General features: G+C 45.5%; 1 protein-coding gene across 39 annotated transcripts in view; it reads right to left on the bottom strand.

The window, feature by feature from the left end:
• The window catches only part of ATG7 (autophagy related 7), a 279,358-nt gene that overhangs the window by 18,165 nt on the left and 233,376 nt on the right, over positions 1 to 27,817 (bottom strand). For 3 of the 39 annotated variants that reach the window (XM_084986725.1, XM_084986723.1, XM_084986730.1), the window contains one exon: positions 8,622 to 10,509. In XM_084986725.1, the coding sequence (XP_084842851.1) occupies positions 10,477 to 10,509 (33 nt within the window). In that variant the 3' untranslated portion in view covers positions 8,622 to 10,476. 39 annotated transcript variants of the gene reach the window in all.

Raw genomic sequence — 27,817 nt, 5'->3', positions numbered from 1 at the left:
TTTGAATGCTGAAAGTGGGGGAGAGGCCCGCTGTGGGATTGCCCACCCTCTGCCTTCTTGCCATTTGGGGAAAAACACGGCCATAGCTCAGCTCAGCGGCATTGGGAATGAAGGGAGCAAAGCGCTCCTGAGTTCAAATCTGGGCTCTCCCACTTAATAGCTCTGTGATCTCAAAAAGACTGTCAAGGGGAAATAAAATAATGAAAGCTGTCACCCAGAACCTGGCACCAAGTAGGCTCTTAAGAAATATTAAATGAATCTGAGTCCAACTGTGCTAAAGCCATAGGAGTCAAACCCTCTTGGCTACTGGCCGAGGACTTCATAATGGACACTTGTTGTGTAACATCTCCCTCATTGCTACATTTAGACCCCCAGGGGAGAAACGGGGCCTGAGACGGAGAGATCAGGAAGCAAAATTAGATGCTTCATTCTTTCCTTTTTTTTTTTTTTTTTTTTTTTTTTTTGGCAGCACCTGTGGCATGCAGAAGTTCCTGACCAGGGATTGAATATGAGCCACAACAGTGACAACACTGGAGCCTTAACCCTCATCCACCAGGGAACTCCTTCTTTATGGAGGAACAAGCCATCCATTCTACACACACTTAGGGAATAGCCACTGTGTACTGGATGCTATGCAGGCTCTGGGTGTTGAGCGGTGGTTGGGGTAGAGAAGGCCCCCACTATCAGCAGGTCTCCACTTGTGTGAAGCTCACGTTCTAGTGGAGACAACAAGAGACTAACATAAACCAGAACTAAAAAAATAGTTCCAAGACATCTAAGGATCATAAGGAAAGTAAACACGAGTGAGAGGCGGAATAACAGAGGACCGCTCACTTTAGTCATGGGTTTTCTGTAATGCCTCTCAGAGGTGCTATTTAAGCTGAGATCCAAAAGATGGGAAGGAGCCAGTCAAGGGGTGGAGGGAGGGTGGCTCTCGGTGGAGGGAACAGCAGGTACAAAGATCCAAAGGCAGGAAAGGGCATATGTGCTCCTGGGGCTGAGGGCAGACCATGTGGCTGGGGTAGGAAAAGCTCCAGGCAGCTATCAGAGGGTCCATGGTGGGGAATCTGGTTTATTCTAAGCCACTGAACTTGAGCAGGAAGCAACATGACCATGGACGGTGCCGGGAGAAACAGAGAGCAGTGTACATATCTGAAGTATATTTTAAAAGGAGAATCAGCAGGCTGATCATAAATATCTCAGATCAGAGTCCTAAAATGTCAGAGCTGGAAATAATCTTACACACATCAAGTGCACACCCCCCACTTTATAGAAAGGGAAACTAAGGCCTGGGGAGCGGACATGGAGTCTGCAAGGTCATAGGCGGAGCAGGGCCTGCAACCCCAGACTACCAGGGGGTTCTCAGCTGTCCTGAACTGGGTTGGAGCCACAGGCACAGTCCACACCTGAGGAAAGAGAGGTGAGGGGCTCTCTCCCTGGACTCTCCCCTCTGAGTGTGCTCACACAAACGTTTACTCTGAAAACAAGGGCAGTGACCTCAGTGGAACACAAACATCCTCCCTAGGTGTGCGTGAAACTCTGCACCTCTCTTGCGAAACGGAAATTTTGGCTTTCATCCTCTATAGTCCCAGCGGAGGTTCTGGGAAGGCACAGACCTATCCCAAGATCTAGGCCCCATGGCAAGGACAAACTACCCTGGTGACAATCACTGCTGACAGAACAAGGTGCTGGCAAGGTGGAGCCCCTCTCCTGCCCCCAGCACCCTCCCCCCTCCTACGCCGTGTCCTGGCTGCTGGCCCCGCGTTCCCCTGAGCATTTATCAGGAGGTGGCTGCCCTCGCCCAGAGCAGACTGTAAAGACATGGTTTTTGCTACATATTCTGTCCTCAGTGAGCTAATTCGGACTCACTGCAAGGCCCTCAGTTCCCTTCCAGTCCTGCTCACCTGGCCCCTGGTAGCAGTCCTTCCAAACTCCCCTTACTCATGTAACAGCCCTGAGAGGCCCAGAGAGGCCAGGGACTGCCTGACCTGCTCAGTGGAGGGGGTCTTGTCCCCAGCAGCCAGTTGGGAGGCCCTTCCCTCCTGCTCTGTGGCCAGTCTGGGCAGCTGGCCTGATGGTGGTTGTGGGGGGGGACTCTACCCCTTCCACATAGAACCACTTTTACTCTGCTGAGGATGAGAAGTTCAGCAGAAATTTCTTAAAAAGGACAGATGTGTTTCACCCTGAGAGTGAGGGTACGAGGCTAGCAGGAGCCCTGGGACCACGGAGTTTGAGGTGCTCCTGAAGAAAGCCCTCTGAGGAGGTGGCTGGAGGCCAGCCCGAACAGCTCCTCCAGGGTCAGAACAGTGAGGTCACCTCACACCAGTCAGAATGGCTATCATCAAAAAGTCTACAAACAACAAATGCTGGAGAGGGTTGGAGACAAAGGAGCCCTCCTACACTGCTGAGGGGAATGTATATTGCTTACAACCACTATGGAGAACAGTATGGAGGTTCCTCAGAAAACTAAAACTAAAACTACCATATGACCCAGCAATCCCACTCCTGGGCACATATCCAGAGAAAACTATAATTTTAAAAGATACACACACCCCAATGTTCACTGTAGCACTATTCACAATAGCCAAGGAATGGAAAAAAACCTAAATGTCCAGCAACAGAGAAATGATTAAAGAAGATGTGGTATATATGCATAATGGAATACTATGCAGCCTCAAAAAGAATGAAATAATACCATTAATAGCAACATGGATGGACCTAGAAATTATCATACTAAGAGAAGTTAGGTCAGACAGACAAAGACAAATACCATATGATATCACTTAGATGTGTAATTTTAAAAATAATAGAAATCAATCTTTTTATAAAACAGAATTAGACTCACAGACTTTGAAAACAAACTTTTGGTTACCAAAGGGAAAGGTAGGGGGAGGGATGGTTTGGGGTTTGGGATTGGCATATGCATATGTATATGGACCAGATGGCCAATGGGGACCTGCTGTATAGCACAGGGAACTCTAATCAATATTCTGTAGTAGGAGTTCCTGTTGTGGCTCAGCAGGTTAGAGCCACAGGATCTAAGCCCTAAACATGGAACATTCTAGAAGCAATGCCAGCATGGCCTCAAGGGAGGCCCCCACATCAGGAATCCCAGGAAAAAAACCAATTGGCCCTTTATAGAAGGCTTCCTGGAAGAGGTGATTTGCAAACAAATGGGGTGTGTGTGTGTGACCTGGTAGCAAGGCTGGGGAGATGCCAGGGAGCCAAGACACTGGGGCGAGGGGGTGCGGGATGAGGACAGAAGGCCAGGAGTGAGGCCTGTCAGGAAGCAGGGATAGGGGAGCTTCCTGGGTGGGGGGTAGAGAGCGGGAGAAGCCTTTGGGTGGCTGGGGGGAGTGGGGAGACACTCCTTGAGTAGCCAGGTATGCGATGGCAGGCAGTGACTGGGGCCATCCCCAAGCAGTCAGCAGGCCAGGACTCAGAGCGGAGAGAAAGCAGCTGCCCACTACAGGTTCCAGGACTGCTGCTCTAAGGGGCGATGAGCCACTGGACACGCCGGGTCACTCGGGGCTTGAGCGCACGCCTGCTGACAGAGCGCAAGCCAGGGCGTGCAGTCCTGCTGGGCGGCACGTAGACTCCCGCATGAAGGACGCCATTCAGGAAGGTTCTGCCGCCTTCCAAACTGTGGGCCTCTGGGGAGACGCCTTCTCCTCTGGGAGTGTCTAACCCTCGGGGCAATACAGGGCCGGCCTGTGAGCAGATGTGGGGACAGGCGGTGAGGGCCTCTCTTCCAAGACAAACAGCGTGCTGAGGCGACACGGACCATGCCTTTCTTTACCTTGGCAACCTCCTGCCCACACCTAAATATAGATGCCTATGCAGGAGGGGCATCTGCCTGCGGCCATGGCATCCACATGCTCAACTGGCAGCAGAAGGGCTCAGTGCTAAGACTCTAGAAGCTTTTCACTGGGGGTCACTGGAATCTCCAACTCCTCTCTTGTTCAGCCTGAACATGCTGCAGGTGAAGCTGACGGCCCACCTGGCAGAGGGGCACAGCCATGCCAGCAGGATGGGTCACAGCTTTTTGGTGGGGGCTGGAGAAGCACGGAGCCCACGGCCCCGGCCCAAGGCTTTCCTCTGGTCAGTACTTTTCCAGCCTAGACAGCTCAGAAGTGCTGAATTCTCGACTTTTACTTTGCGGCTGCGCACTTCTGGTGGTGGGAAGTCTGGGCCTCAAGATGCGCTCCAAGTTTTTTCTAATTGGCCATAACTTGAAAGAGCTTCAATGTTTAAGAGCGAGAAAGGAGAATGGTGCATTCTTTTAATATTTTTTAAAAGCCCCCTTCCTAAATCACTCAATGTTTTGTGGTTCAAGCCCTTTCATTTTTGTCTTTTCTCTTTCTTGATAAACAACAGGCACTCCGTTCAGAAAGTTGCACTTTGGTTTGTAGAGAAGAAAGAGCAACAGGGGCTAGGTAACAATAACACCTTTAAAGAATCAGCTCCATGTATTCCCGCCCATCTCTTCTCTCTTCTCGGAAAGTAGTTTGCATGGACAGTTCTTAGTCATTTCAGAGTCATTTCTGCCTGAGTGTCCTGAGGTGATGGCTGACTATTTTTACAGAACGGGGATTTTTCTCAGTGGTCCTGAACTACCAGGAGAAGAAGGTAAATCCAAGTTCACTTTGGGAGCAACATAAAACCCAAGCAGAAGAATAACAGAAACCAAGGCTAAATAAAGTATGGGTCCAAACTCTTTAAAATCACACTTAAAAATCAATTTATCTTTCTAAATAAATTATTGCAAGCTGGACTGGGGGAAAAAAATCACTCCAGAGGAGGTTTACAATATAAATAACCGCTAAGAGATCTTTTCTTTGTTTTTCTTGGCATGGGTCTTGCTGAGTTTCAGTGAACGTACACGGCGATGACGAAAGGCGCTAGGGACATGGGCTGGGGGATAAACACTCAGCATGGCCACCCGAGAGCGCTCCTCCTGCCTGATGCGCCACTGCAGGCGGCACCATGGGGGCGGATCGCTCTCAGCCCCAGGGGAGCCCTCAATCCCAGGCCGGCAGAGAGAAGAGCACACCCTCCAGTCCTTTCCCAGCCCTGGGAGAAACCTTCCAGGTTAGCATCCAGGCACCTAGTCACCCATCCAGTCAAAGCCAGCACTGGGGTCAGGGGATGGTGTACAGGCAAAAGAACAAACTCAGGGCTTCCCCCAAGCCCTTTCACTCTACTAACATTATCCTACCCGCTGAGGGCCTGTCAGGCACTGGTGAACCTGCCCTGCACCACAGCGAGGCTATCGTTAAACTTAGCAGAGAAGCTGGTTCTTCACATCCACTCTTCCCCTTCTTGCATCTCTACCTCGTCCTTCTAGACTGGCCCTCCACGCTCTTCCTCTCTTTGGGCCCAGCACAGGGCACCTGTGGTTTATTCCTTGCAGGTGACATGCTCCTTAAGACCAGTGTCTGCAACAGCTCACACAGCACTAGCGAGACATACTCCAGGCATAAATTAATAATCAATAATTGCCTGCTGGATGGGGGAATAAAAGAATGAGCCTATTCTTAGCACCAATTAGCTAGGGAAATTCTCTTACCACTGTGAATCTAGAGCACCGTGAGGGCAGGGACCAGACGCCCCCTGCACCCTCTGCAGTGCCTCGAAGAGCCTGGCTTAGTGATGGACTGGTCTGTAGGTAGGTATAAAATGCAATCTTTTTGTTTTAGCTAAGTCTTAAGTGATCACTTTCTAAGTGATGGTCTCAGGAAGATCAAATCCTTAAGTCTGATGATTAAATTAAATGATGTCAAGAAAGTATGCGTATTTGGCACACAGTAAATAAAGCACTAGATAAATGTTAGCTACTGTTATTAGACCATTTTTAACCATTTGATAAACTTCAAAATGCTTTGTTGTCAAGGTGAAGCTTAGTGAAAGTCAACACAGGCTTGCAGGCCATTCGTTCCTTGGGCCTGAGGATGTGTACACATGACTGAGCCCTCTTGGTGCCATCCACAAAGGACTGGTGTGGGGGCGGGGGTGTCCCTGTGAGGAACTGCTTTGCCTCTCCAGGCAACAGGAGGGGGCCTTCCTCTCGCTTGACCTTTGGAGCTTCCTCTCAGCCCCCTCCCACTGTGAGGTCCCCCATCTCTCAGGCTGATGGGACAGGAGTCCCAGAGCTCCCCACCATCACCTCCCTGTACTGGTTAGGCCTCTCGCACCCAGGGGGCCAGGACGACTAGGTTTTAGCTCAACACATGTCACCTATTAGCTGAGAGCACTGGGCTGCCCTTCCCTGTGGTGAGGGGCATTCACCCGGGGCTACGGGAGGAAGAGTAAAACAAATGTGAAGAGCTACAATTCGTTATTAGGAAGAACCAGAGAGACAAAGGCCGTAGCTAGGTGGGGTCAGAGATGGAGGTGGCAGTCAGGAAGGTAGTGATGATCTAGCTCAGAGGCAGGGGCACAATTCATGAACAGGTCCAGGTTGGGTACCAGTTGGAAAGAATTTGGATTTTTCTTGCATTTTTAACTAAAGCAAATCATTGCTTCACATTTCAGCATCCAAGTTTCTCAGAAACAGGTGTGGAAGCAACTTCAGGGCCAATTATAGCTTGGGTCATCATGGTTCCTTAAATTCAAAAGGTTGCACTTCCTAAAAAGTTAACCTCACAATGTTCACTGCATCTACTGGAAACCTGTTCTGCAGAAGGAAGGCTCCGAATGCACAGGTGGTACTTTTGCTGCTTAGGACGTGCTGCTGCTTGTAAGGGCCTCACTCACCCTGTGAGCGGCTCTGACAAATGCATTAATTGTTCACTGTGGACAGAGTCTGTTTAGTCGTGTCTGCTGAGGTGGGAAGACTACAGAGCATGGTGCTGGCTCCATCTGCCTGAGTGACCCTGGCCTCAGGCCTGCCTCTAACCTGGCTCCCTCTGGCCAGGAAGAGAGGGTTACCACACCAGCCAGCCAGCAGCTCCACGGCCTTCTAGTGACAAAGGAGTAAGGACGAGGGAACACGGCAGGAGAGGACAATGAAGGATGGTCACTGAGAGGGAGGAGCAGGGAGAGGGCTATGGGCCTGAAGGTCATAGAGGCCCCTGGCCCTGGTGCCCTTAGGTGGAAACACTCTCTCACCCAGGCTGGCTCTTAATTCCTAATCCTCCCTTCCATTCCTCTTCAGGTACCTTTCTGTACAGCTATGATGGTTGGTTGCCACTGTCACCTGGATGTACCATTCCATTTTCAACCGTGGTTCCAATGCAGTATTTTCCTTACTGATATGTTCCCCAGGCCCACCTTCAAGAAATTCCTATGCATTTTGCAGAAAGCCTTCCCTTTACCTCCCCAGCCCCCACTGACCGTCTGACTGCCAGTGCAGTTGTGAATGTGACAACACTTTACTTAGGACTTCTCTGCTACTGTGTCTTTGAACTGTGAGTTTATTCTTAATGATGTTGTTTTTAATTCTCCATGTGTGCTGTGTATTGTCTCCCCTACTGGGCTGGACACTGGGGCATGTTGTCAGAGATGAGGTTTTTTTGCTGTCACCTTCTCCAGGTCTCTGGCAGTGGTGCCACACAAGAAGCACACAGCTGTCTGACATAGATGTTGGCGATAATAAATGACTGACCGTGAGCTCTCTGAAGGCAGAACAGATGATGCACGCGGTATAAGGTGTGTGCCATCAGGACTTGGATACACCTGGGCACATTAGCAGGGTCTAATACTTGCTGACTTAGTAACTGCAGCTCAATAAGTATTTGTTGAATGAAGTCAACATTCTTGTGGGGTGAAAATGAGATTCAGTATGGAAAACCTTGCCTTGTGAAATGCTTACCTTTCAAAGTAGAAAAGTAAGCAGGGCCTTACTTCATTAAGATGTTCATTTTCTTTGCTAAAATGTGTGTTCCACACAAATGAGGAGGCAACAGAGAGCCCACACTGAAGCAGAGAGATGACTGTGTGGGTGATCTTCAGCCAATAGACAAAGTAAGGCAGATTTAAGCCAACAGGCAGGGAAATGGGAGTTACCACAAAACAGTTCACTCTTGCATTTCTGCAGAGATAAGGGTGATCAGTCTTAAAGGAGGAAGAGGCACTAAACTGTTTCCTATGCAGTTAAAGTCCTGTGTAGGATAGAAGTTTCTCACACTTTGATAAATCTGTGTCCTAAATAAACTCTGTGGGTTATGCATCATAACAATCATGCCCCTGAACACAAGTCCTGGTGTTCCTTCCCACATAATCCTGACACACATTAATAAATGTTATCAGGCACTGGTACAACAGGAAAAATAATAGCCCAGTGTCACTGACATCCTGGGAGCTAGTTCCTCGGAATGCAAATTCTGAACTAAGGACATAGTTACTCTGGGATGAGTGGAAAAGAGTATTATCTCAGAAATGCAAAGATGGTTCAACATTTTCCAAAAAAATCTAGTAATATACCATACTACTAGTTTTTAATAAGAGGACTAAGAAAAATAAACATCTCAATAGATGCAGGAACTGCTTCTAACATTCACTTATAATTTTAATAAACTGCAAATCAGGAACCTAGTAAAACCTATGGCAAATATCACGACAAACTGTGAAACTTCAGAAGCATTCTCAGTAAAGTCAGGAATAAATCAAGGACACTCTTATTAGTGTTTCAATTCAACATTATTTTGGCAGCCTTAACCAAAGGCGGGGGGGGGGTAAAAACAAGAAAAAGAAATGAGGTATGCATATTGGAAGAGAAGAGCCCAAACTATTGTTATTTGTAAAGGATATGACAATTTACATGAAAATCTGAAAGAACTTTCAGATAAACTATGAAAAATAGTAAGATAAGTCAACAATGTTGTTAGATATATAATAAATACACGAAAAACAATTTTGCTGTATACAAATAATAATAAGCAATTTGAAAAAATTAATGGAAAGAGTCAGGGACATTATTAACAACCCTACTATTTATAAGTTAGCAACTTAAAATACTGTCAAAATTCTACCACGGCAAGGGTTTCTGAGCGCAGGTTATGGTCCAAGAATCTCTGTGAGTCTGGGAAACAGAGCAGCATTAATCACACTTACATTACCACAGTACTTCACAGTGTACTGAGTATGACATTACGATATAATAAGAAACATACTGAGTGACAGGAGGACCAACTGAGTGACTGTTAATAGGTACGGGATCTTTGGAGGGGTGATGAAAATGTTCCAAAATTGATTGTGATTAGGGTTACACAACTCTGAAAACACTAAAATATAACCCACTGAATTATACACCGTAAGTTGGTAAAATGCCTGACATGTGAATTGGATTTCAATAAAGCTGTTATTAAAAAACAACAAAAAACAAAAAGAATTTCTTTAGGCCAACACATGTTAGAATGCCACCTGATTGACAGATTTTTCCTAAAGGTATACATTTCTTTTTCTTTTCTGCTTTAACCTCCTAACAATCTTTGGACATACTACTGTTTGCTCCCTTTGGGCTTTATTTTATTGTTGGAGAAACTGAAACACAGGGCTCAGGGTGGCCCAGGAAAACCTCATGGAGAAAGGGAAACTTGGGTTCAATATGCCTACTCTTGAAAGTGGGGAATCCAAAGAACGAAACAGTCCTGGAGGATGAACGCTGACAGCTTATGAAAGAAGGAAAACGTGAATGAGATGGTTAGCTGCAAACTCCCTGAAGGCGAGAATCTCTTTCATTGTGGCCTCAGTACCTAGTCAGAGTCCAGCCCAAAGAAAGGTTCAGTCAATATCTGTTTAACACGTAAATGAACAAGTAGATGAATAAACAAACAAACAAAAGAAATCTATTTTTTTGGTCTTTATCCTTGGCTCCTGGCCAAGCTCCTAATACCTTTGTAATTTCCTAAGTGATCGAGGTGCCAGGAGCATCTTTTGTTCTAATGTTTGGACCCTGACCCAGAGCTCCTAAACCCCTTAGAATTTCTTGAGTGACAGGAGCATCTTTTGTCTTCATGAGGTGTTCTCCTTGATGGTTTCAGTATGGGGACTAGTCTCCAGAAAAACCAAGCCATGATTAGAGGCTTACAAATTTCAGCTGCACCCCTCATCTTCTAGGGAAGGGAGAAGGGCTGGAGATTGAATTAGTGATGATGAAGCCTCTGTAGCGATCCCTGTGGTACTGTATGGGGTTTGGAAATCTTTGGAGCTAGAGAACACCTTGGAGGTGCTGGGGGGTGCCCTGCCTGGAGAGGGTCTGCAAGCTCCCTGCCCCTCCCCCGATACCATGTTCCACATGACTCTTCCAGCTTGTTCTTAAGTTGTATCCTTTTATAAAAACTGGTAACTTAGTAAGTAAACTTTTCCTGGGTTCTGAGAACAATTCTAGCAAATTATAAGCCTGAGGCAGGGTGGTCCTGGGAACTCTGGATTTGTAGCCAAGTCAGAAGGAAGTTGTGGGTCACCTGAGGAGGGAGTCTTATAGGCCTGAGCCCTCAGCCTGTGGGATCTGACGTGATCTCCAGGTAGACAGCATCAGAATGGAATGAGACTGGAGGCACCTGGCGTCTGCAGAGAATTAGAGAATTACTTGGTGTGGGAAAAAGACCTACACATTCAGAGTACCGGAGTTTTCCATCAGAATTAAGAAACATACTTTTCCTTTCATGGGGTCTAGTCTGCAATCATAATAGCATCTTAGACCCTCCAAACAATCTTGCAAGAGATAGAGAAAATCTCTATTTTATACATGAGAAAATAAAGGCTATAAAGTTTTTCAGTACTTGGTCATCTGATTGAAAAAAAAAAGGCTGTACCTAGATACTCATACTGGCTGCATGAAAGATGCTCAACCAACCAACAATGTATCTGTAATGACAACGATACGGGCGTGAAAAACCCACAAACGATTTAGTGCGACCCTCTTATGAGAACACTCAATCTTACACTTGAGAGAAGGGCACTCTCTCTGTCCCTGAGGAGGTAACACATGTGAGATGTGAGCAGACAGAGGGATAGATAAATACCCCCGTGTTCCATCCCCATTCCCGAAGCATGGAGGGAAAAGGCAGGAGTTCATTTCAGTGTTGTCGTTTTAAGTATCTGCTCAATGACAGAGAGTTGCGTTCTTAACGATCTGCAAAGTACAGAACCTCACCTGGAAGATGACAGGATAATGGGGGATCTGCTGTAGACTCAGAATGTATGGTATTTATTAGCAGCATTAAAAATAGACTGGACATTCTTTATTGGAATTCTTCTGCTTTTCTGAGAGACACGTAGCGGCTGCCCCCATTTTGTGTGATGATTTTCTTCTCTGTAATATGGTCTGGTTGCAGGAAGTCCCTGAACCTCATTTTTCAGCGCTCCTACCTGGGGTTCCCTGTGGTGACAGCAGTGGAACAGGCTGCCCTGTCAGTGGCTGGAACGTTCATTTTACATGGTTCCAATTTAGCTTAACTGACTCACAGCTAACCAGGGGAGCCAGTGGACTGGGTTCATCGGTTAGCTGGGGGGATTGTGCCAGGTAGGTGATCAGAGGAAGGGCACACGGAACAGTGGCAAGATCTGGGGTTCCTTTTGATGGAGACACTCATGTGAGAAAAAGAGTGTTTCAAACTGCTTTTGAACTGGGACTTTAAAAAATTGTTTTGTCTGTTTTGGCCTGGGGCTGCATACTTGAAATGATAAAAGCAGTTCTTTCAACTCAACTTTAAATCACGGAGTTCCCACAGCTAGTGTCAACATGCCGCGGCCGAGGACTCCAGGAAAGAGGGGGCTGGGGCTGCGCACTTAGCATCAGACAAATGGAAACACAAGCTCTGCGTCCCCCAAAGGCCCCCTTTCTCTGGCCCAGGCCATGGGTCTGGCTGATTCTGCCTCTTCTTTCCTGGTTTTTCCATGTTAGCTGGATTTAGCAACTGTTGTTTTAGCTGTAATCAGAGATCAAGTGTGGTTCAATCATTCTTACATCACAAGGTGCAGTTTTGTTTCCAGAGCCGACATTTTAAGCCCTTTGTTACTTGCTCAGTGCCAATATCACCAGAGCACTTCCTGTGGAGTATGTGAAAGGAAATCAGTACCAGGGTGATGCTGTAAATCAGGTTTCACCGAAACCCCTGCCCCCCCAAAGGCAAATCAACATTTAGGGCTCCCTGAGGACTGGTGGTGCAGATTTCCCCATGACTCAAAATCAAACACCAGAGCACTCACCTCTGCCTAAAGGTGGGCTGGGAACTAGGCACGCATATGGTAAAAATCTTAAAAAGCCTCCTCCCCCTTCCTCTCCCTTAGCCTAGAGGTAGGCTAGGACGGATGTGCCTCACATGGGATGGGTCACCAGGACAGGGTAAGACAGACGTTGGGTAAGAATTTTATGAAGATTATTTTACCAGAAGTGAACACCCACCATCACTCACCCCAAAAATGAGAAGGGAAAGGCAGTGATTTTATTTAAAGGTCAAACATGTACAAAACCCTCATCATAACTTCTGGCTGATCCTTACAGCATGGGAGTGACTTGAGTTGTGTGTTACAAACGCTGAGGAACCTTCCCTTTACGACACAATATTGTTGTCAGTATTTACAAGGTACTTCACGAAGCATAACCACACAATTTCATTAAGCCCTCTGAATAGCCCTAAAAGTATGTCCAATTTACGGATGAAGAAACATAGCTGAGAGAAGAAAAGCAACCACATGGCTGGTAGCTGGGGACTACCAGGCTGATCGTAGATCCTGAGATTTTTATTCATTTGTGAAAAAGAGCCTACAAACACTGAATCCAAACAGTGCAGGGGGCTCCAAGTCTGCCTATATCTCCTGACAGCCCCGCCACCTCTCCACCGCACTTAAATGCAGCAAGTCAATCTCACATGGAAGACCCACAGTGAGCATTCAATAGGTTAGTCTGGAGACTGTGGCTCATTGGAATCCGTTGTTCATAGTCACACAGAACTGCCCAGTAAATATTAAAATTAGCTGCAGCATTTGGTATAAAAGAGCATGGGAATCTAGTCTAAATTCCATTAAGAATCACATCCGTCACCCTGGGGTATGACTGCTTCACCAGCTCATGCAGCTCCTTGCAGGAGGAGTGTCTGAGGCCCATTCCTGTGGCTGAGATGCAGGGCCGGGAACTCCAGGAGGCTCGTCAGCTTGGCTGAATGATGGGAAAGCTCTGAGCTTTTCAGGAATTCCCCAGTGTCTCCTAGCACAGAATCACCTTCCCAATTACTGTACAACCACCCCTTGTTAGGAGAAAGGAAGACACAAAAGGATGGGAAGTTCCAAGAGACCTGACTTGCGGCCTCAGGATGTCAGGGCTCTCTAACGTTCCAGGAGATGTGCCCACCGGGGGGTGACTGAACCCTTCCATGGGAAAGTTCCTGCAGAGAGGAGGCCTAGATGAAAAGGGGTGAACAGGCTTGGGGGGGGCATGAAAATCTCTTCCCAAGAACCACCATGTACTGCTGTGTTAAGGGCTTGGGTTCTGGGGAAGGACAGATTTCAATGAAACTCTGGCTTGGCCACTTATTAGCTGATGACCCGGGGGGAAAGTCACACAAGCTCTTTGTCCCTCAGTGTCCTTTTCTATAAAATGAGGATAACAATGGTGGTACTTCATGGGATAGTGGTGAAGACCTATGACAGAAAGAGTTAATTAGCACAATACCAGTAGGCACTCAAATGGTGATCAATCTCATCACTGTTGGTGGCACCAGCCATCTAGACCCACCAAATGCAAGGAAAACGCCCCATGAAGATTCCTAGGATAATTGTGAAAAGCTGATCCTGCGGTAGGCCCTGGAGGCATTAGAAAGAGACTCTCCGGGTGAGAGTCTGGCACCTGAGGGCCTTCAATGTCACCCACTCAGCTTGCTCCTGCCTGCTCCCCTGGTGGTCAGTGCCTCGCCCTCCAGAAGGGCCATCGTCCTGCAGTGCCAAATATCCATGCTGACACCTCTCACTGTCCTCTCTCAGACTGGTCCAGCCACACTTGGATTCTCTTTTTCCTTTTGTACGGCTGCACCTGCAGGATATGGAGGTTCCCAAGCTAGGGGTCAAATTGGAGCTGCAGCTGAGGCCTACATCACAGCCACAGCAACACAGGATCTGTGACCCACAGACCTGTAAGACCTACGCTCCTTAACCCACTGAGCAAGGCCAGGTATTGAATCTGCATCCTCAAGAACCCTATGTGCGGTTCTTCACCTGCTGAGCCACAACAGGAACTCCAGGCACACTCGGGATTCTGTTAGCATCTGCCAGCCCACGGTATGTACAGCCAGCGCTCTTACACATTCAGGTGTTTCGTGTGTTGCAGGCCCTTCCAACTCATCATGAGTAACGGCAACTAAGCTCTGCTGAGTGCTTTCCAGATCTGAAGGCCTATTAGCTCGTGATCCATGAGCTGTCGGGACTCTTCCCAGTCCTCTGTTAGGCAAGCATTTTTACCATCGTCCCCACATTACAGAAAAGGCCACCGTGAAGCTGGCAGTCTGGGGCTGCCCACTCTGCTCTTCTGCGTCTCCCATCCCTAAGCACGGCCTGGAGAACAGCCCCTCCCCTTAGGCTAACGGGCAGCCCCCTGTGCTGGAAAATGCTGGCTTGCTTGCAGAATGTTGACCCCCAGAGGATTCACAGGCACTGTGCCTAATTCTCAGGGGGAAAGCATGGGAGACGCAAGGTGGAGGAGTGGGGGGTGGCCCTACAAAGTGCTGACTGTTTAAAGACTTTTTAGACACACTGTTGGTTCCTGACATGCTGACGCCTAGACCCACAAGAGTGATTTCCATGTCCAAGCCTGACATGCCATGTAATCTCTGCTGCAAGGGAAGAGGGGGACCTGATGTGCAGAGTCTGTGCGCTGAGGTCCTGCTTCCACCATATGCTTGTTTTGGAGCCGCTTCCTCCTCTGGCAGCTCCTCCAGGGCTGGGAGGTCCTCTCCAGCCCAAGGTCCCCAGCCCGTCTAGTATGGTGCCTGGCACAGCAGCCACTATCAGTGACCGTAAAGACTACAGTTGAGTAGGTATTTCCTGCCCCAATGTAAGGCAGAGCCCTTGTGGAGACCCCTGAATGGTGGGGTCCACCTGAAGTGGGTGCAAGGCCCAGCTCTGCCCCTTTTCGGCTGTGGGACACGGGGTATGTTTACTGAATTTCGCTGAGCCTCTGTCTCCTGATCTCACAAGACCCACATGCAAAGCAAATGAATGTATGCACAGAGCTGCCGTTAAGGCATCTGGCAGGCTCGCTCCTTCCTTTAAGACCAGCACAGCCTCCAACTGTAGGAATATGGCCCCCAAACTATTTCCACTTTAAAATGCCCCACAGAGGTGTCATTATTTGAAAGTGGGAAGGGAAGGAGAAAGTGAAGATAACTGTGTTGTAATAAAAAATGTTTTGGGTAGGATGAAAACTCCGCTCACTGGCGGACTGCAGCAATGATGGCAGACAATGTGGTAAACATGAATGCAAGACAGCTGGCACCCTGTGCTCCCTCTGCTCTGAGCAAGAGAGCTGGGGCCACTGCTTCTCAAGTCAGTTCTAAGCAGAGCGTCAGAAGAAAGTGTGAATAAGATTCACAATCCATGTTCTACCAAGGTCGCACAGGGTCTGAAGTAATTACCATCACCTATTAGTATTTCTTCACTAATAATATGGGGATTATAATTGTACCCAGGCTCCTAATATGACACAAGATAGCTGTGAGCTTTGCCTTCTATTAGGATCAGGAAATTTACTGCTGGAAACATGGAACTTTATTTCCTTCCTCCTTTCCTCCCCCCACCCCCTTCCTTATAAAGTCAGAGCTTCAGAGGTGACAATATTTTCAAACAATAATAGCCCACTGGCCAGGGGAAGTTTGTGAAATCTGGCAAGTTGGAGTGTCAAAATTAAAAATTTAGATTAAAAAAATGTTTTAAGCTCAATATGGGATAACAATGCACTCTGTGTTTATTCACATGATTTTTTTTTTTTAAATCTTGGTGAAAATTTTTATTAGGCTAGAATTTCTGAGCTGGAAGGGAACTCTGAGATCAACATGTCCTTCATTGACTAGATGAGAAAATTGGGGTCAAGAGAGTTTAAGGTTGTTTCTATTGTTTTCCTTACCATTTAAATCCAATACCTTAAGAAATAATTGTTAGAACTCAACAAAGGCTACTCTCTTAACTAAGTGCACTGGCTTTGAGGCTAACATCAGGCTTCGGCAAGCCCCAGATCGTCCATTTGGGTATCGGCCACCCTGGGAATACAAAGGCTGTCAAATGTCTACTCTAGAATCTAACAATTCCCAGATGTCATCTATATTCCAGGTTCGGCTGAAGTCTTATGTGTCAAAGAAAAGAGTGGTAACAAAACAGTGATTTGCAGCAAGTCAGTGCCTTCCTAGGTTTTTAATACAGACCCTCTGTGCAGGCGCTCTAGTCATCATTCCCAGCTTTCTCCCCTAATCTTCCTCTCCCAGACCCTCATCTTCCTCTGGGTGCACCCCCACCTGCTATCTGAGTGAGACCCAGAACCCAGGGAAGTCCCACAGCCCTTCCTCTTCCCCCCACCCCCAACCCCACCCCCAATCACCAGGGCCTGGACATTCTCAATGCCTCCACTTCTTTCCGCCTGCTCTTAGCTGAGCAGCCCAGCATCTCCAGTCTGTCCTGCACTCTGCACTTTCTGAAGCAGGGATCTGGTCATGTCACCCTGCTCAAAACCCTCCAGTGCCCCCACACCTCTCAACACCAAGTCCTTGTGTCCTCATATAGCTGACCAGGCCTTGCACGGCCCAGCCCGTGTGGCCCCGGCCTTCCTGCCTGGCCCTCCTAGCTCTGTGGAGTGTCCAAATGACAGATGGCTTCTCCTCCTCTCTCTCCCCTAGACTAGGCCTTTCCACATGCAGTTTCTGTGGCCTGGAATGCTCTCCTGGCTTGCTTTCTGTTTGCAGCTCTAGAGTCACACCTTAGATGCGTCTTCCTCTATAAAGCTGCTGAAAGCTACCAAAGCCGGTCAGTTCCCTCTTTGTTCAAGGAAGCCGTAGTTCCTCCTGATCCCTCTGCCCTGTGGGCCTGTCTCCCTGGCTGGACAGATCTCCTTATTTATCTCGTCTCTCCCTTAGCCCCTGGCCTCCACTTTTGCCTTTTCCAGACTGTAAGACCACTGGTTCATATACTGTATAGTCTTCAGCTTCTTTCACTCAGTAACATGCACTTAAGTTCCTCCATGTCTTTTTCATGGCTTGATAGGGCACTCCTTTTTAGCACTGACTAATATTTCATTGTCTGGATGTGTCACACTTTGCTTACCCATTCGTCTAATGAAGGACAACTTGGTGCTTTGAGTTTGGCAATTATGAATCAACTTGCTATAAACATCTGAGCACAGGTTTCTGTGTTGACATAAGTTTTCGATTCATTTGGTGAAATAACAAGGAGTGAGATTGCTGGATGGATGGTAAGGACATGCTTAGTTTTATAAGAAATTGCCAAGCGGTCTTCCAAACTGGCTGTATCATTTTGCATTCCTAGCAGCAACGAAATGCAGTTCCTGTTGCTCCACACCCTTGCCAGCACCCGATGTTGTCAGTGTTGTGGTCTTGGGCCGCGCTAACAGGCGTGCAATAGTATCTCCTCATTGCTATAATTTACAATTCTCTGACAAGAGAGATGATGTGGAACATCTTTCCCTGCGCTTATCTGCCATTTGTACATCTAACTCATGAGGTGGGGCTGTAGGTGGGGCCTCACCTCAGAGGCCCCAGCACCTAACACTGGTTGGCACAGATTTAGTGCTCAACAACATCAGTTTAGGAAGTATGTCCTATGTTCCAAAGACAAAAGGAAATGTGAGCTGTCCCCACAAAACACGCCCCTGTTCCCATGCCTTTACTAAGGCCACTCTACACTCTAAGGTCACACTGAATGTGCATCCAACCATCAGGACAGCTGAGGTCTCCCTAGGCTGGCAGTGCTCCATGCTAGTAGCTTCAAGATCCCAAGACACTCTTGCTCAACCTCTCTTGAGGTATAGACCGTATTTAACCATGTGAGATGGTTTACCTTCTTCTCTTTCATTAAGATGGAAGCTCTGTGAGGGGATGGATCCATCTTTCACTCTTTAAAGAAATAATTGTTTTTAAAACCTAGACATGGTAAAAAAACAAAAAACAAACCAAAAAACTGATCTTTTTTTGGGTGAATTTAAAAAGTCTATGAATTTTAATACACATATGTCCATGTAACCAACATGGCCACAATCTTGCTCACTTTTTATTCCCTCAGGTGACTATATGGTTAAGACCTGCTAGAGAAAACAGCACCATTTCTCACCTAAGACATGAACACTCTGAAGAGTGGCAGGTTTTTTCATGTGCCTTTTCTTGAATTAGGATTAAAACACAACTTCTATCAAGTTCTCTCAAGAATGAAGCATTTCAAAACCTTGACCAGACACACTTGGTTGTTTCCCTTACTGGGAACATTCTCCACTCTCCTTAACATTCTACCCATATATGTCAAAGTCCAGATTAAATTATCTTCCCTGGGGGCTTCCCCAGAGCCCACATTAACCTGTCTCTGAATTCGCCATTGATGCACTTAGTCCTACACTGCCAAAAATAAACATACTGATTAGTCACAACGCCTGTCCTGCCTCTTATGCAGGACCCCATATTTGATCCTCCATGTGACTGGCCACACGCTATGGCACAGGCTTGGTGAACTCACACCTGCCCAAAGGATCTTAAAAGCGAAGTGGTTCTAAAAGCCCTGCTTGATCTATTCTCAACCCCAGAAACAGAAACGCAGCAGGTACTTCCTGAGCCTGAACCATTTTGACAGCTAGAGGCTTACATAACAAAGTCACCACTAAGTTGACTAAAGTATAGTCAATGCATGGGGAGGTTCTGTGTGGGTGACAAGAGTGGGTGGCATTTCCTTGGAATAGGCAGTCTCATCTTAAGCCTCCCTTTCCCAGTGGGAAAGTACGGAGTTTCTTCTGCTGAAGGGATTAATGACTGCATAAGAAACTGCTTGTTGATTTGAAAATGGAAGGTAAAATAGGAATCCCAAGAGAAGGAACTATAAATGCCCGTCTTTAAAGTTAATTACACTTCTCTTGCCAATCCTGAAGTGGGAAGGGGAAAATTCTGCTTAATAGTTGAAAGCATGGGCCATAAAGTCACACTGGCCAGATTCGAATTTTGATTCAATCACTTGCTCTGGGCATGGTATGGGATCTTGATCAATAACTTCATCTTTTTGAGCCTATTTTCCTTTTTGTAAAACAAGCATACTAATACCTTTTTTTTTTTTTTCTTTTCCTTTTTAGGGTTGCACCCTCAGCATATGGAAGTTCCTGGACTAGGGGTGGAACCAAAGCTGCAGCTGCCAGCCTATACCACAGCCACAGCAATGCTGGATCCGAGCTGCATCTGCAACCTACCCCACTGTATGCAGCAACACTGATCCTTAACTCGCTGAGCAAAGCCAGGGATCAAATCCAAATCATCATTGACCCCTTATCGAGTTCTTAACCCTGCTGAGCCACAACAGGAAGTCTCCATACTAATACTTTTGATGAGTGATTGTCGAGATGAAATAAAATAGCTTCCGGTGGAACAATAAACACAGCACCTGGGACACAGGTACTTATAAAATAGAAGCTACTATGTTTATTCTTGCTGTTGTTATGCTCTCTACTTTTCATAAAGCATTTCAAGCATTAACATATTATTTCATTCAATCGTCATAGCTATTCTGAGAAGGAGCATTAAACCCACACAAAGGGAGAACCAATGCTCAGAGCATCATTGGTGACCTGGTTTTGTGGTCCCTTTAGCCAGACCTCAGCACCAAGATCTAGGAATTTGATCCTGGGGTAGGACTGAGAAGTTGAAAACAGTCTCTTTGCTTCCAGTACTTGGCCCAGGAAGTGAGAAGGGCTCCACCACTCAGGGCTGGCTGGGGGGTGGAAGGATGGGGGAGCTCCAAGAGGCAAGTCCAGTTGTAAAGTCAAGAAGATAGTCAAGGCCACTGGGTGGATGAAGCCACAGATGTTGGTAAATTAGCCAGGGGAGCTACGACTCCTAATGGCATTTTGCCGACCAATTTAACATTTACACTTTAAGCTGTCAATTCTACCCCCAAGCCTGGAAGTTTGGCTGCCAAGAACAGCACCATCTGAAACACAAGGTGATAAAGAGAGCTGTTATCAATTTTTGTTTCATGTTGAGAATGTGCTGTTTTCAGCATGAACACCTGGGATAAGGATGCAAGGAAAAGCGAGCTCCTCCCAGTTGACAGGGTACTTACTGTGGTAAATATGGGTGGTGGCGGGGGAGAGGGGGCCTCCATAAAGAGGGAAGAGGCTTTGGAGGCCCAGGGGCAAAGACATCTTCCGGGAAGGTCTGACCAGGCACCATAGCCTCTGTGTCACTTGGGGTGGGGATGCAAGCCTGGCCACAAAGGAGCTGGGGGAGGGAAGAAAGTAGGGGATTGGGAGGGAGGCAGTTTAGCTCATTAGCAGTACCTGTACTAAGGATTTTTTTTTTTTTTTAAGTTGGGGCAGGGGCAAACCTCCGAAGACAAGGGGTAATACAGTAAAATGTATGTTCAGGTATGAAGTAGGGAATTGTTCTGCTTGAGGGCTGGTAGGTATCCATTTCAGACAAGGCAGCCAGTCCCAGAGATCCTGTGGCCTGATGGGCGGGTTAGGTGCCACTCTTGGGCCGGATGAAAGAAAGATGATCCCGAAAGGGGGTGAAGATATATGATTTCAGGCAACTCTCTGTCAGGCACGTACTGTCCTTCTGCTTTTGCCCCACCAGCTGGCTTGGGGAGGGGAAAGGCAGGCAGGCAGAATGAAGAGAGGATCTCCGTAGTGGTGGGGGCAAAGAGGGGAGCCAGAGGGAGGAAGTCATTCTGGGTTCAAAGAAATCAACTTAGAAAGCTTCCTTTATAAAAATAGCCATTGGCAGATCCCAGCCTATTTATAGCACCCATCCAAGAAAACTATCAGAATCCTGGGCTCAGTCACAAGACCCAGTAAATAATCCTCACAAGTATGGGGTGCTGGCTGCCTGATTTATAGGAAGATATTTGAAACACCACTGGAGCCACTGAGTCAGGGAAAATCTGAGTGCTGGCACCAAACGGTATGCTTGCAAGTGGATCTCACTTTACAGAAATAGATAGGTTCCTGAAAAGTTGGCTCTAAAATGAATTCAGTTAACAGAGTCATATTTTCCTCATGAATCACATTTTAAAACTAGAGATGGATTAGGGGAAGGGTGGCCAAACAAATAAACAAAACAAAACAATGGTGACCCTAAGACTAAATAAAAACCACCCTTCATTAGCAGATATTAAAATGGCAGTTACTTAAAGGGCCATTATAAATGCTTATAAAATACAAATGATTTGTCAGCACACACACGCCTAGCGCCTGTGACGTGTAAGAAATTGCCCCAGGCGGTGTGGGGGCTCTGAAGACCCCAGTGCCTGCCCCTGAGGAGCTCACCATCTGGGACTTGAAAGAAAATCCACTAAACATTCATGTGCATCAGAAAAACATCCCCTGAATGGAGACAAGGGGCGTGTGAGGGGTCGCCTGGCCCTTTAAGTATTATCTGGCCTTGGAACAGCTCTGCTTCCCTCCTGCCAGGAGAAGCCAACCAAGTTTGCCTCTAAATATGCCTTTTCAAACCCTCCTTTTATAAGCTAAAAGCTGCTGCCCATGTGGTGCTGCATCATAATTGCTATTTATTTAACTAACTTGGGGGGAAAAAAAAACTCATGATCTGGGCACTTTTTAAAATAAGAAGGGTTAAGGTACTTAAAGCTCTCTGAAAAGTTAAAGGCCTGCACAACCCAAGGGGTTGTTATTTTAAACTTTAAAGGGCATTTCTTTGCTCAGGGATCTGTTTGTTTAGAAAAAGCCTTCCTCCCTCTACTTGATGTTCTCTTGCACATCGAATACTGGTCACCGGTGACAGGCGCAGACACCTGATTTGTTATTAGTTCCTTAAGTGCAGATCATGGCACACCGTGTTTGCTTTAACCAAGGGATTGACATACTTCTGGCACAGATAAAAGTGTTGTCTCTATGCTAGTGACAATGTTGCCTGCAACTTCAGGCATGGGCACAGAACTGGGGAACATTAGCTCACAAAGTGTTATATCCCTTAGACACTGTGTGTCCCAGGAACTGACTGGTACCACATCGAAGGCCTGTCAGCAGTTCCTAAGAGTGAAACTCTTCCCGCCATTTCTGACTTAGACCTGAAAGTGTACAAAATAAGCAGTACATTTTTGGAAAGAAACAAAACAAAACACTTTTGATTTCAATTCTATAATTAAGAACAAAGCTATAGCAAGACTGCTAATTATCCTAATATCCATTCTCTTCTACCTTTTTCTGTTAGAACTCCTCCCAGGTTTTTATTAGCAAGATACAGGGCAGCCCTGGAGACTATATTTACCAGCCTGCCTCACACTACAGATGGCCATGTAACTAGTTGTCAGCCAATGGGAGGGGAGCAACTTCTAAGTCATGCCCTGCAAAAGGGAAATCACTTGCCTTCCACTTTCTCTTTTTCCCTTTTTGTATTCTGGATTGTGAACTTGGCATTGCCAAGCCAGCTTTGACAACAGCCAGCAGGGCTTAATCCTCAAGTCAACACTGAACTGCTGACCTATAAACTTGGATGGGGGAAAAAAACCTGTGTAACTTTATTTTCACTAACTGCTATTTGAAACTGAGCATTTCCTTCAGTTATCAGGGACAGAACAAACCACAGCAGTATTAGCAGTATCCAAGACTCTGTCACCAATCAACATTTATAGATATTTTCATATCATATTTTACTTGTTATGAATTATCTTGAAGTACTATACACACTCATCAGTATTTTGAAATTACAGTAGTCATTAGACTTGCCCCTAGATCATTATTTGATATATTAGTAAAGCATGTTACTATATCATGAGTTTCTTCCTTTCTTTTCCTTCCTCCCTCCCTCCTCTTTTCTTTTTCTTTTCTTTCTTTCTTCCTTTCTTCCTTCCTTCCTTCCTTCCTTCCTTCCTTTCTTTCTTTCCTTCCTTCTTTCGGGCCACACCCACAGCATATGGAGGTTCCCAGGCTAGTGGTTGACTCAGAGCTGTAGCTGCCATCCTACATCACAGGCACAGCAACATGCGATTCAGGCAGTGTCTTCAACCTACAACACAGCTCACAGCAATGCTGGATCCTTAACCCACTGAGCAAGGCCAGGGATCGAACTTGAATCCTCAGGGGTACAAGTTGGGTTCTTAACCCACTGAGCTATAACAGGAACTCCCCCATACACATAATTTTACCTGTTAAAATATCTGTAATCACCCTGTGCTTATCACTGCATCTATCTTACTTTCAAAGAGGTTAGCCAACTTTGTTGAAGTTACAAAGATGGTAGAGCCAGAAGTCAACTCCATATCTTACCACCAAACCTTGTACTTTCCTGCACTTCAAATGCCTGTAGAATGGCAGTTAGCAGTCAGAAGTGACTCAGCTGCAAAAGACACACAGCCAGCACTTAGCTACCCTACCCTCCTCCTAGATTTGCCTCTAGGGCACAAACAGCTGCCAAGTCCTTTTTTTCTGGCCCTGTGGTCTTTGGGATGCTGCAGGCATCTGAATTTCCCAAATACTTGGACGAGTGCCCATCTCCTTTGGAGTCTACTGTCTTGCATGGTAGAAACACTCTTCTCAAGTCCAAGGAAGGACTTGTAAATGACACTGCCTTTTCAGCAAACCTTACCGTAAGGCTCATTTCAATGACAGCTCATTTTCCTCTGTCTGAAATTAGTTCAAAGAATACTGTTATTTTAGAACAATAACCAAACATAATAACAGGTTATAATTGTATCAGTAACAAAAGGGCCACATCTTAAATTCTGAACAACACAGACACCAAGAAAATAGTCAATACTGGGGTGTGATTACTCCCCATATCTCAAGCTTCCATTCAGACGCCAGGATACTTGCCCTGCTTATTACATATTGGTTCTCACTACCTGCCAGCCCACCCCTCTATTCCCTAGACCTCTAGAACTCCACATATTCTTCAAAAACCCAGTGTGTCCATTCTCATGACCACTTTTTCCACTTTGTTTTGTTCTTTTAAAGTTTCATTTGATTCTAATCTTTATATGAACACAGTTTAAAAATCCAAATAATTCCAAGGCTTATTATGAAAAACAGCAGGCTTCCATCTTCCACTCCCCATGGCAAGTTATCTGATGCTATTCAAATATTTACCTCTATATGTTGAAATAATATGATTACAATATGGTGATTTCTAATAAATATACATCCAGTCATTAGGTGACTGAAACACATTTCTCATACTTATCTGGTCTTCAGCCATGTTTCTTGGCTCACAGCTCCCCAAAGCCTTGGAATTTCCTGAGTGATAAGAGCAATGGGAGCATCTTTTGCTTTACTATTTGGTCTCTTATCTTCAGTTCCTGAAAACTCTTGAGAACCATAGAGGTGAAATGGGTGCCTTGTTATTCATAATGAGTCCTTTCCACTGTAACTAGGTTCAGGTTAATAAGGCAACTTTTGGAAATTTCCTAAGGATGGAGGCAGGGGGCAGGTTACCAGGAGAACTAACCATGAATAGAGGGCTGTAACTTTCAGTGTCACTTCCTGATCTCCAGCGAGGGAGGCTAGAGGCTGAATCTTTCACCCATGGCTAATGATTCAATCAATCCCATCTATGTAATGAAGTCTACATAAAAACTTACAAGGAGGGGGCTTAGAGAACTTCCATGATTGGTAGGCAAAATCACTTCCAAGTGCCTCCATGCTGGGCACCAAACTCCACAAGGACAGGAGCTCCTTTGTTTAGGACCTCGTTCTACACATCTCTTCATTTGGTTGTTGATGTTCATCCTTTAATATCCTTTGTAATAAACTGGTAACCAAGTAAGCCAGGTTACTGAGTCCTGTGAGCTGCTCCAGAAAATTAATTGAACCCAAAGAGGAGGTGGTGGGAACCTCTGATCTACAGGCAGTCACCAAGAAGTATAGGTAACAACTTGGACCAGTGATTGGGTTCCCTGGAACTGAGCCTCTAAGTTGTGGGCCCTGAAGCTATCTCCAGGTAAACAGTCAGAATGGAGCTGACTTGCAGGACATGCAGCTGGTACTGGACAACTGCCTGGTGTGGGGGAACCATCACTCCATGGTGGAATTGGGTACAAAATCTTTAATATCTATATTGTTACTTAACTTCCTGATTTTTTTTTTCAGGTTTAAGCATTATGTACCTATTTCTCTTTTTGGTAAGTAAGGATTTAGCTCTCTTCTACTGCTAAGCACCCCCTTACCACTGTGATCACAAACTCTTACCTTCCTGTCCTATCAGCCTTTCAACATACTTATAATCCCCCTAATTAGATCAATATTGAATTATATATAAGTAATACGCTAAGATCAGTTTTTGTTTTCTTTTACAACATTGCTTTCTCTGCAGTTAACCAGTGTCTTTCTTGTTTGTTTACTCAACTTTGTTACTAAGTCCATAATTTGATCCCAAACTTTCTGCCAGTTGTCCAAATCGCCTAAATAGATGCTCAGACACATTAGGTACTCAAGCAATTTCACTTCCTTAACAAAATCTGTGCTGGTACCTTCTGACCTGATCCCACCTGTTCTAGTTGCCCTCCATGCCTCAGCCACAAGCATCACCCTGAGATTTCCCTTCACCAATTTTCTGAGGATTCCTTTGACTCTCTCCAGCATGCCATTTCCTACTTCCTATATCCCATCTTCCTCTTTCTTGGTTTACTCTTTTGTTTTTTGGGAGTTCATCCTTCAGTGGTTTCCTCTTAAAGAGTGAACAGAAGGTAAATTTTCAGAGATCTAATGTATTTAAAAATATCTTTATTCTACCTTCATACTCAATGAACAGTTTGGCTGGAAAAAAAACTGTAGACTAGAAATAATTTTCCTATATGATTTGAAAGCACTGTTCCATTGAACTCTGATTTCCATTGTAGTTACTGAGAAGGCAAAAACTGTTCTGATTTTTTAAATTCTGTATAAATGACCTTTTCTTTCTTTAAACTATAGGTATTTTTTGACCCCACTGTTCTGATATTTCACTCTGATGGGCCTTAGTGTTGACCTATTGTTCTTTGTTCTGGGCTCTTCAATCTATAAACCTGTGTTTCAGAAATTTTATTTCATTCCTTTTTTATTTTTTCTGGTATGTTTCCTCTGCTTTTCCTTCTGAAACACCAAGTAGAGGTTGGTACTCCTAGCCCAATCCACTAGTTTGCTTATCTTTTCTCCACTGTTTTCCATTTCTTTGTCCTTTTAATTTCTTGAAGATACTCTTTTTAAAAAAATTTTTTTAATTATTTTTATTTTTTTCCATCATAGCTGGTTTACAGTGTTCTGTCAATTTTCTACTATACAGCAAGGTGACTCAGTCACACATACACATATACATTCTTTTTCTCACATTATCATGTTTCATTATAAGTGACCAGATATAGTTTCCAGTGCTATACAGCAGGATCTCATTGCTTATCCATTCCAAAGGCAATAATTTGCATCTATTAACCCCAGACTCCCAATTCATCCCACTCCCTCCCCCTTGGCAACCACAAGTCTGTTCTCAAAGTCCGTGATTTTCTTTTTTGTGGAAAGGTTCATTTGTACCATATATTAGATTCCAGATATGTGATATCATATGGTATTTGTCTTTCTCTGACTTACTTCACTTAGCATGAGAGTCTCTAGTTCCATCCATGGTGCTGCAAATGGCATGATTTTGTTCTTTTTATGGCTGAGTAGTATTCCAGTGTGTGTGTGTGTGTGTGTGTGTGTGTGTGTGTGTGTGTGTACACCACATCTTCTTAATCCATTCATCTGTCAATGGACATTTAGGGTATTTCCATGTCTTGGCTATTGTGATTAGTGCTGCAGTGAACATGTGACTGCATGTGTCTTTTTTAAGGAAAGTTTTGTCCGGGTATATGCCCAAGAGTGAGATTGCTGGGTCATATGGTAGTTCTATATATAGTTTTCTAAGGTACCTCCATACTGTTTTCCATAGTGGTTATACCAATTTACATTCCCACCAACAGTGCAGGAGGGTTCCCTTTTCTCTACACCCTCTCTATCATTTGTTATTTGTGGACTTATTGATGATGGCTGGTGTGAGGTGGTACCTCATAGTAGTTTTGATTTGCATTTCTCTAATAATCAGTGATGTTGAGCATTTTTTCATGTGCTTGTTGGCCATCTGTATATCTTCTTTGGAGAAATGTCTATTTTGGTCTTTTGACCATTCTTCCTTTGGGTTGCTGGCTTTTTTGTTGTTGAGTTGTATAAGTTGTTTGTATACTTTAGAGATTAAGCCCTTGTCAGTTGCATCGTTTGAAACTATATTTTCTCCCATTCTGTAAGTTGTCTTTTTTGTTTGTTTCCTTTGCTGTGCAAAAGCTTGTTAGTTTGATTAGGTCCTATTGGTTTATTTTTGTCTTGAAGATATTCTGAATTTCACTGTCAAATCCGTCTACTGAATTTTTATTTTGGCCACACCCACAGCATGTGGAAGTTCCTAGGCCAGGGGTCACTGCAAGCCATAGCAGTGACAGTGCTGAATCCTCAACTGCAAGACTACCAGGGAACTCCTGAATTTCAAATTTATTATATTTTAAATTTCTTTTTCTTTTTTTTCTTTCTTTTTTTTTTTTTTTTTAGGGCTACACCCACGGCATATGGAGGTTCCCAGGCTAGGGGTCAAACTGGAGCTGTAGCCACCAGACTATGCCATGGCCACAGCAATAAGGGGTCAGAGCCATATCTGCGACCTATACCACA

The sequence above is a fragment of the Sus scrofa genome, chromosome 13 (assembly GCF_054392235.1).
Source record: "Sus scrofa isolate SSC_HxYL_T2T_F1_AM1 chromosome 13, Sscrofa_HxYL_maternal_Yorkshire_Landrace_v2.0, whole genome shotgun sequence".
Classification (NCBI taxonomy): Eukaryota; Metazoa; Chordata; class Mammalia; order Artiodactyla; family Suidae; genus Sus; species Sus scrofa.
The sequence above is the reverse complement of the archived record's forward strand: the minus strand, read 5'-3'. Positions and strand labels throughout refer to the sequence as shown.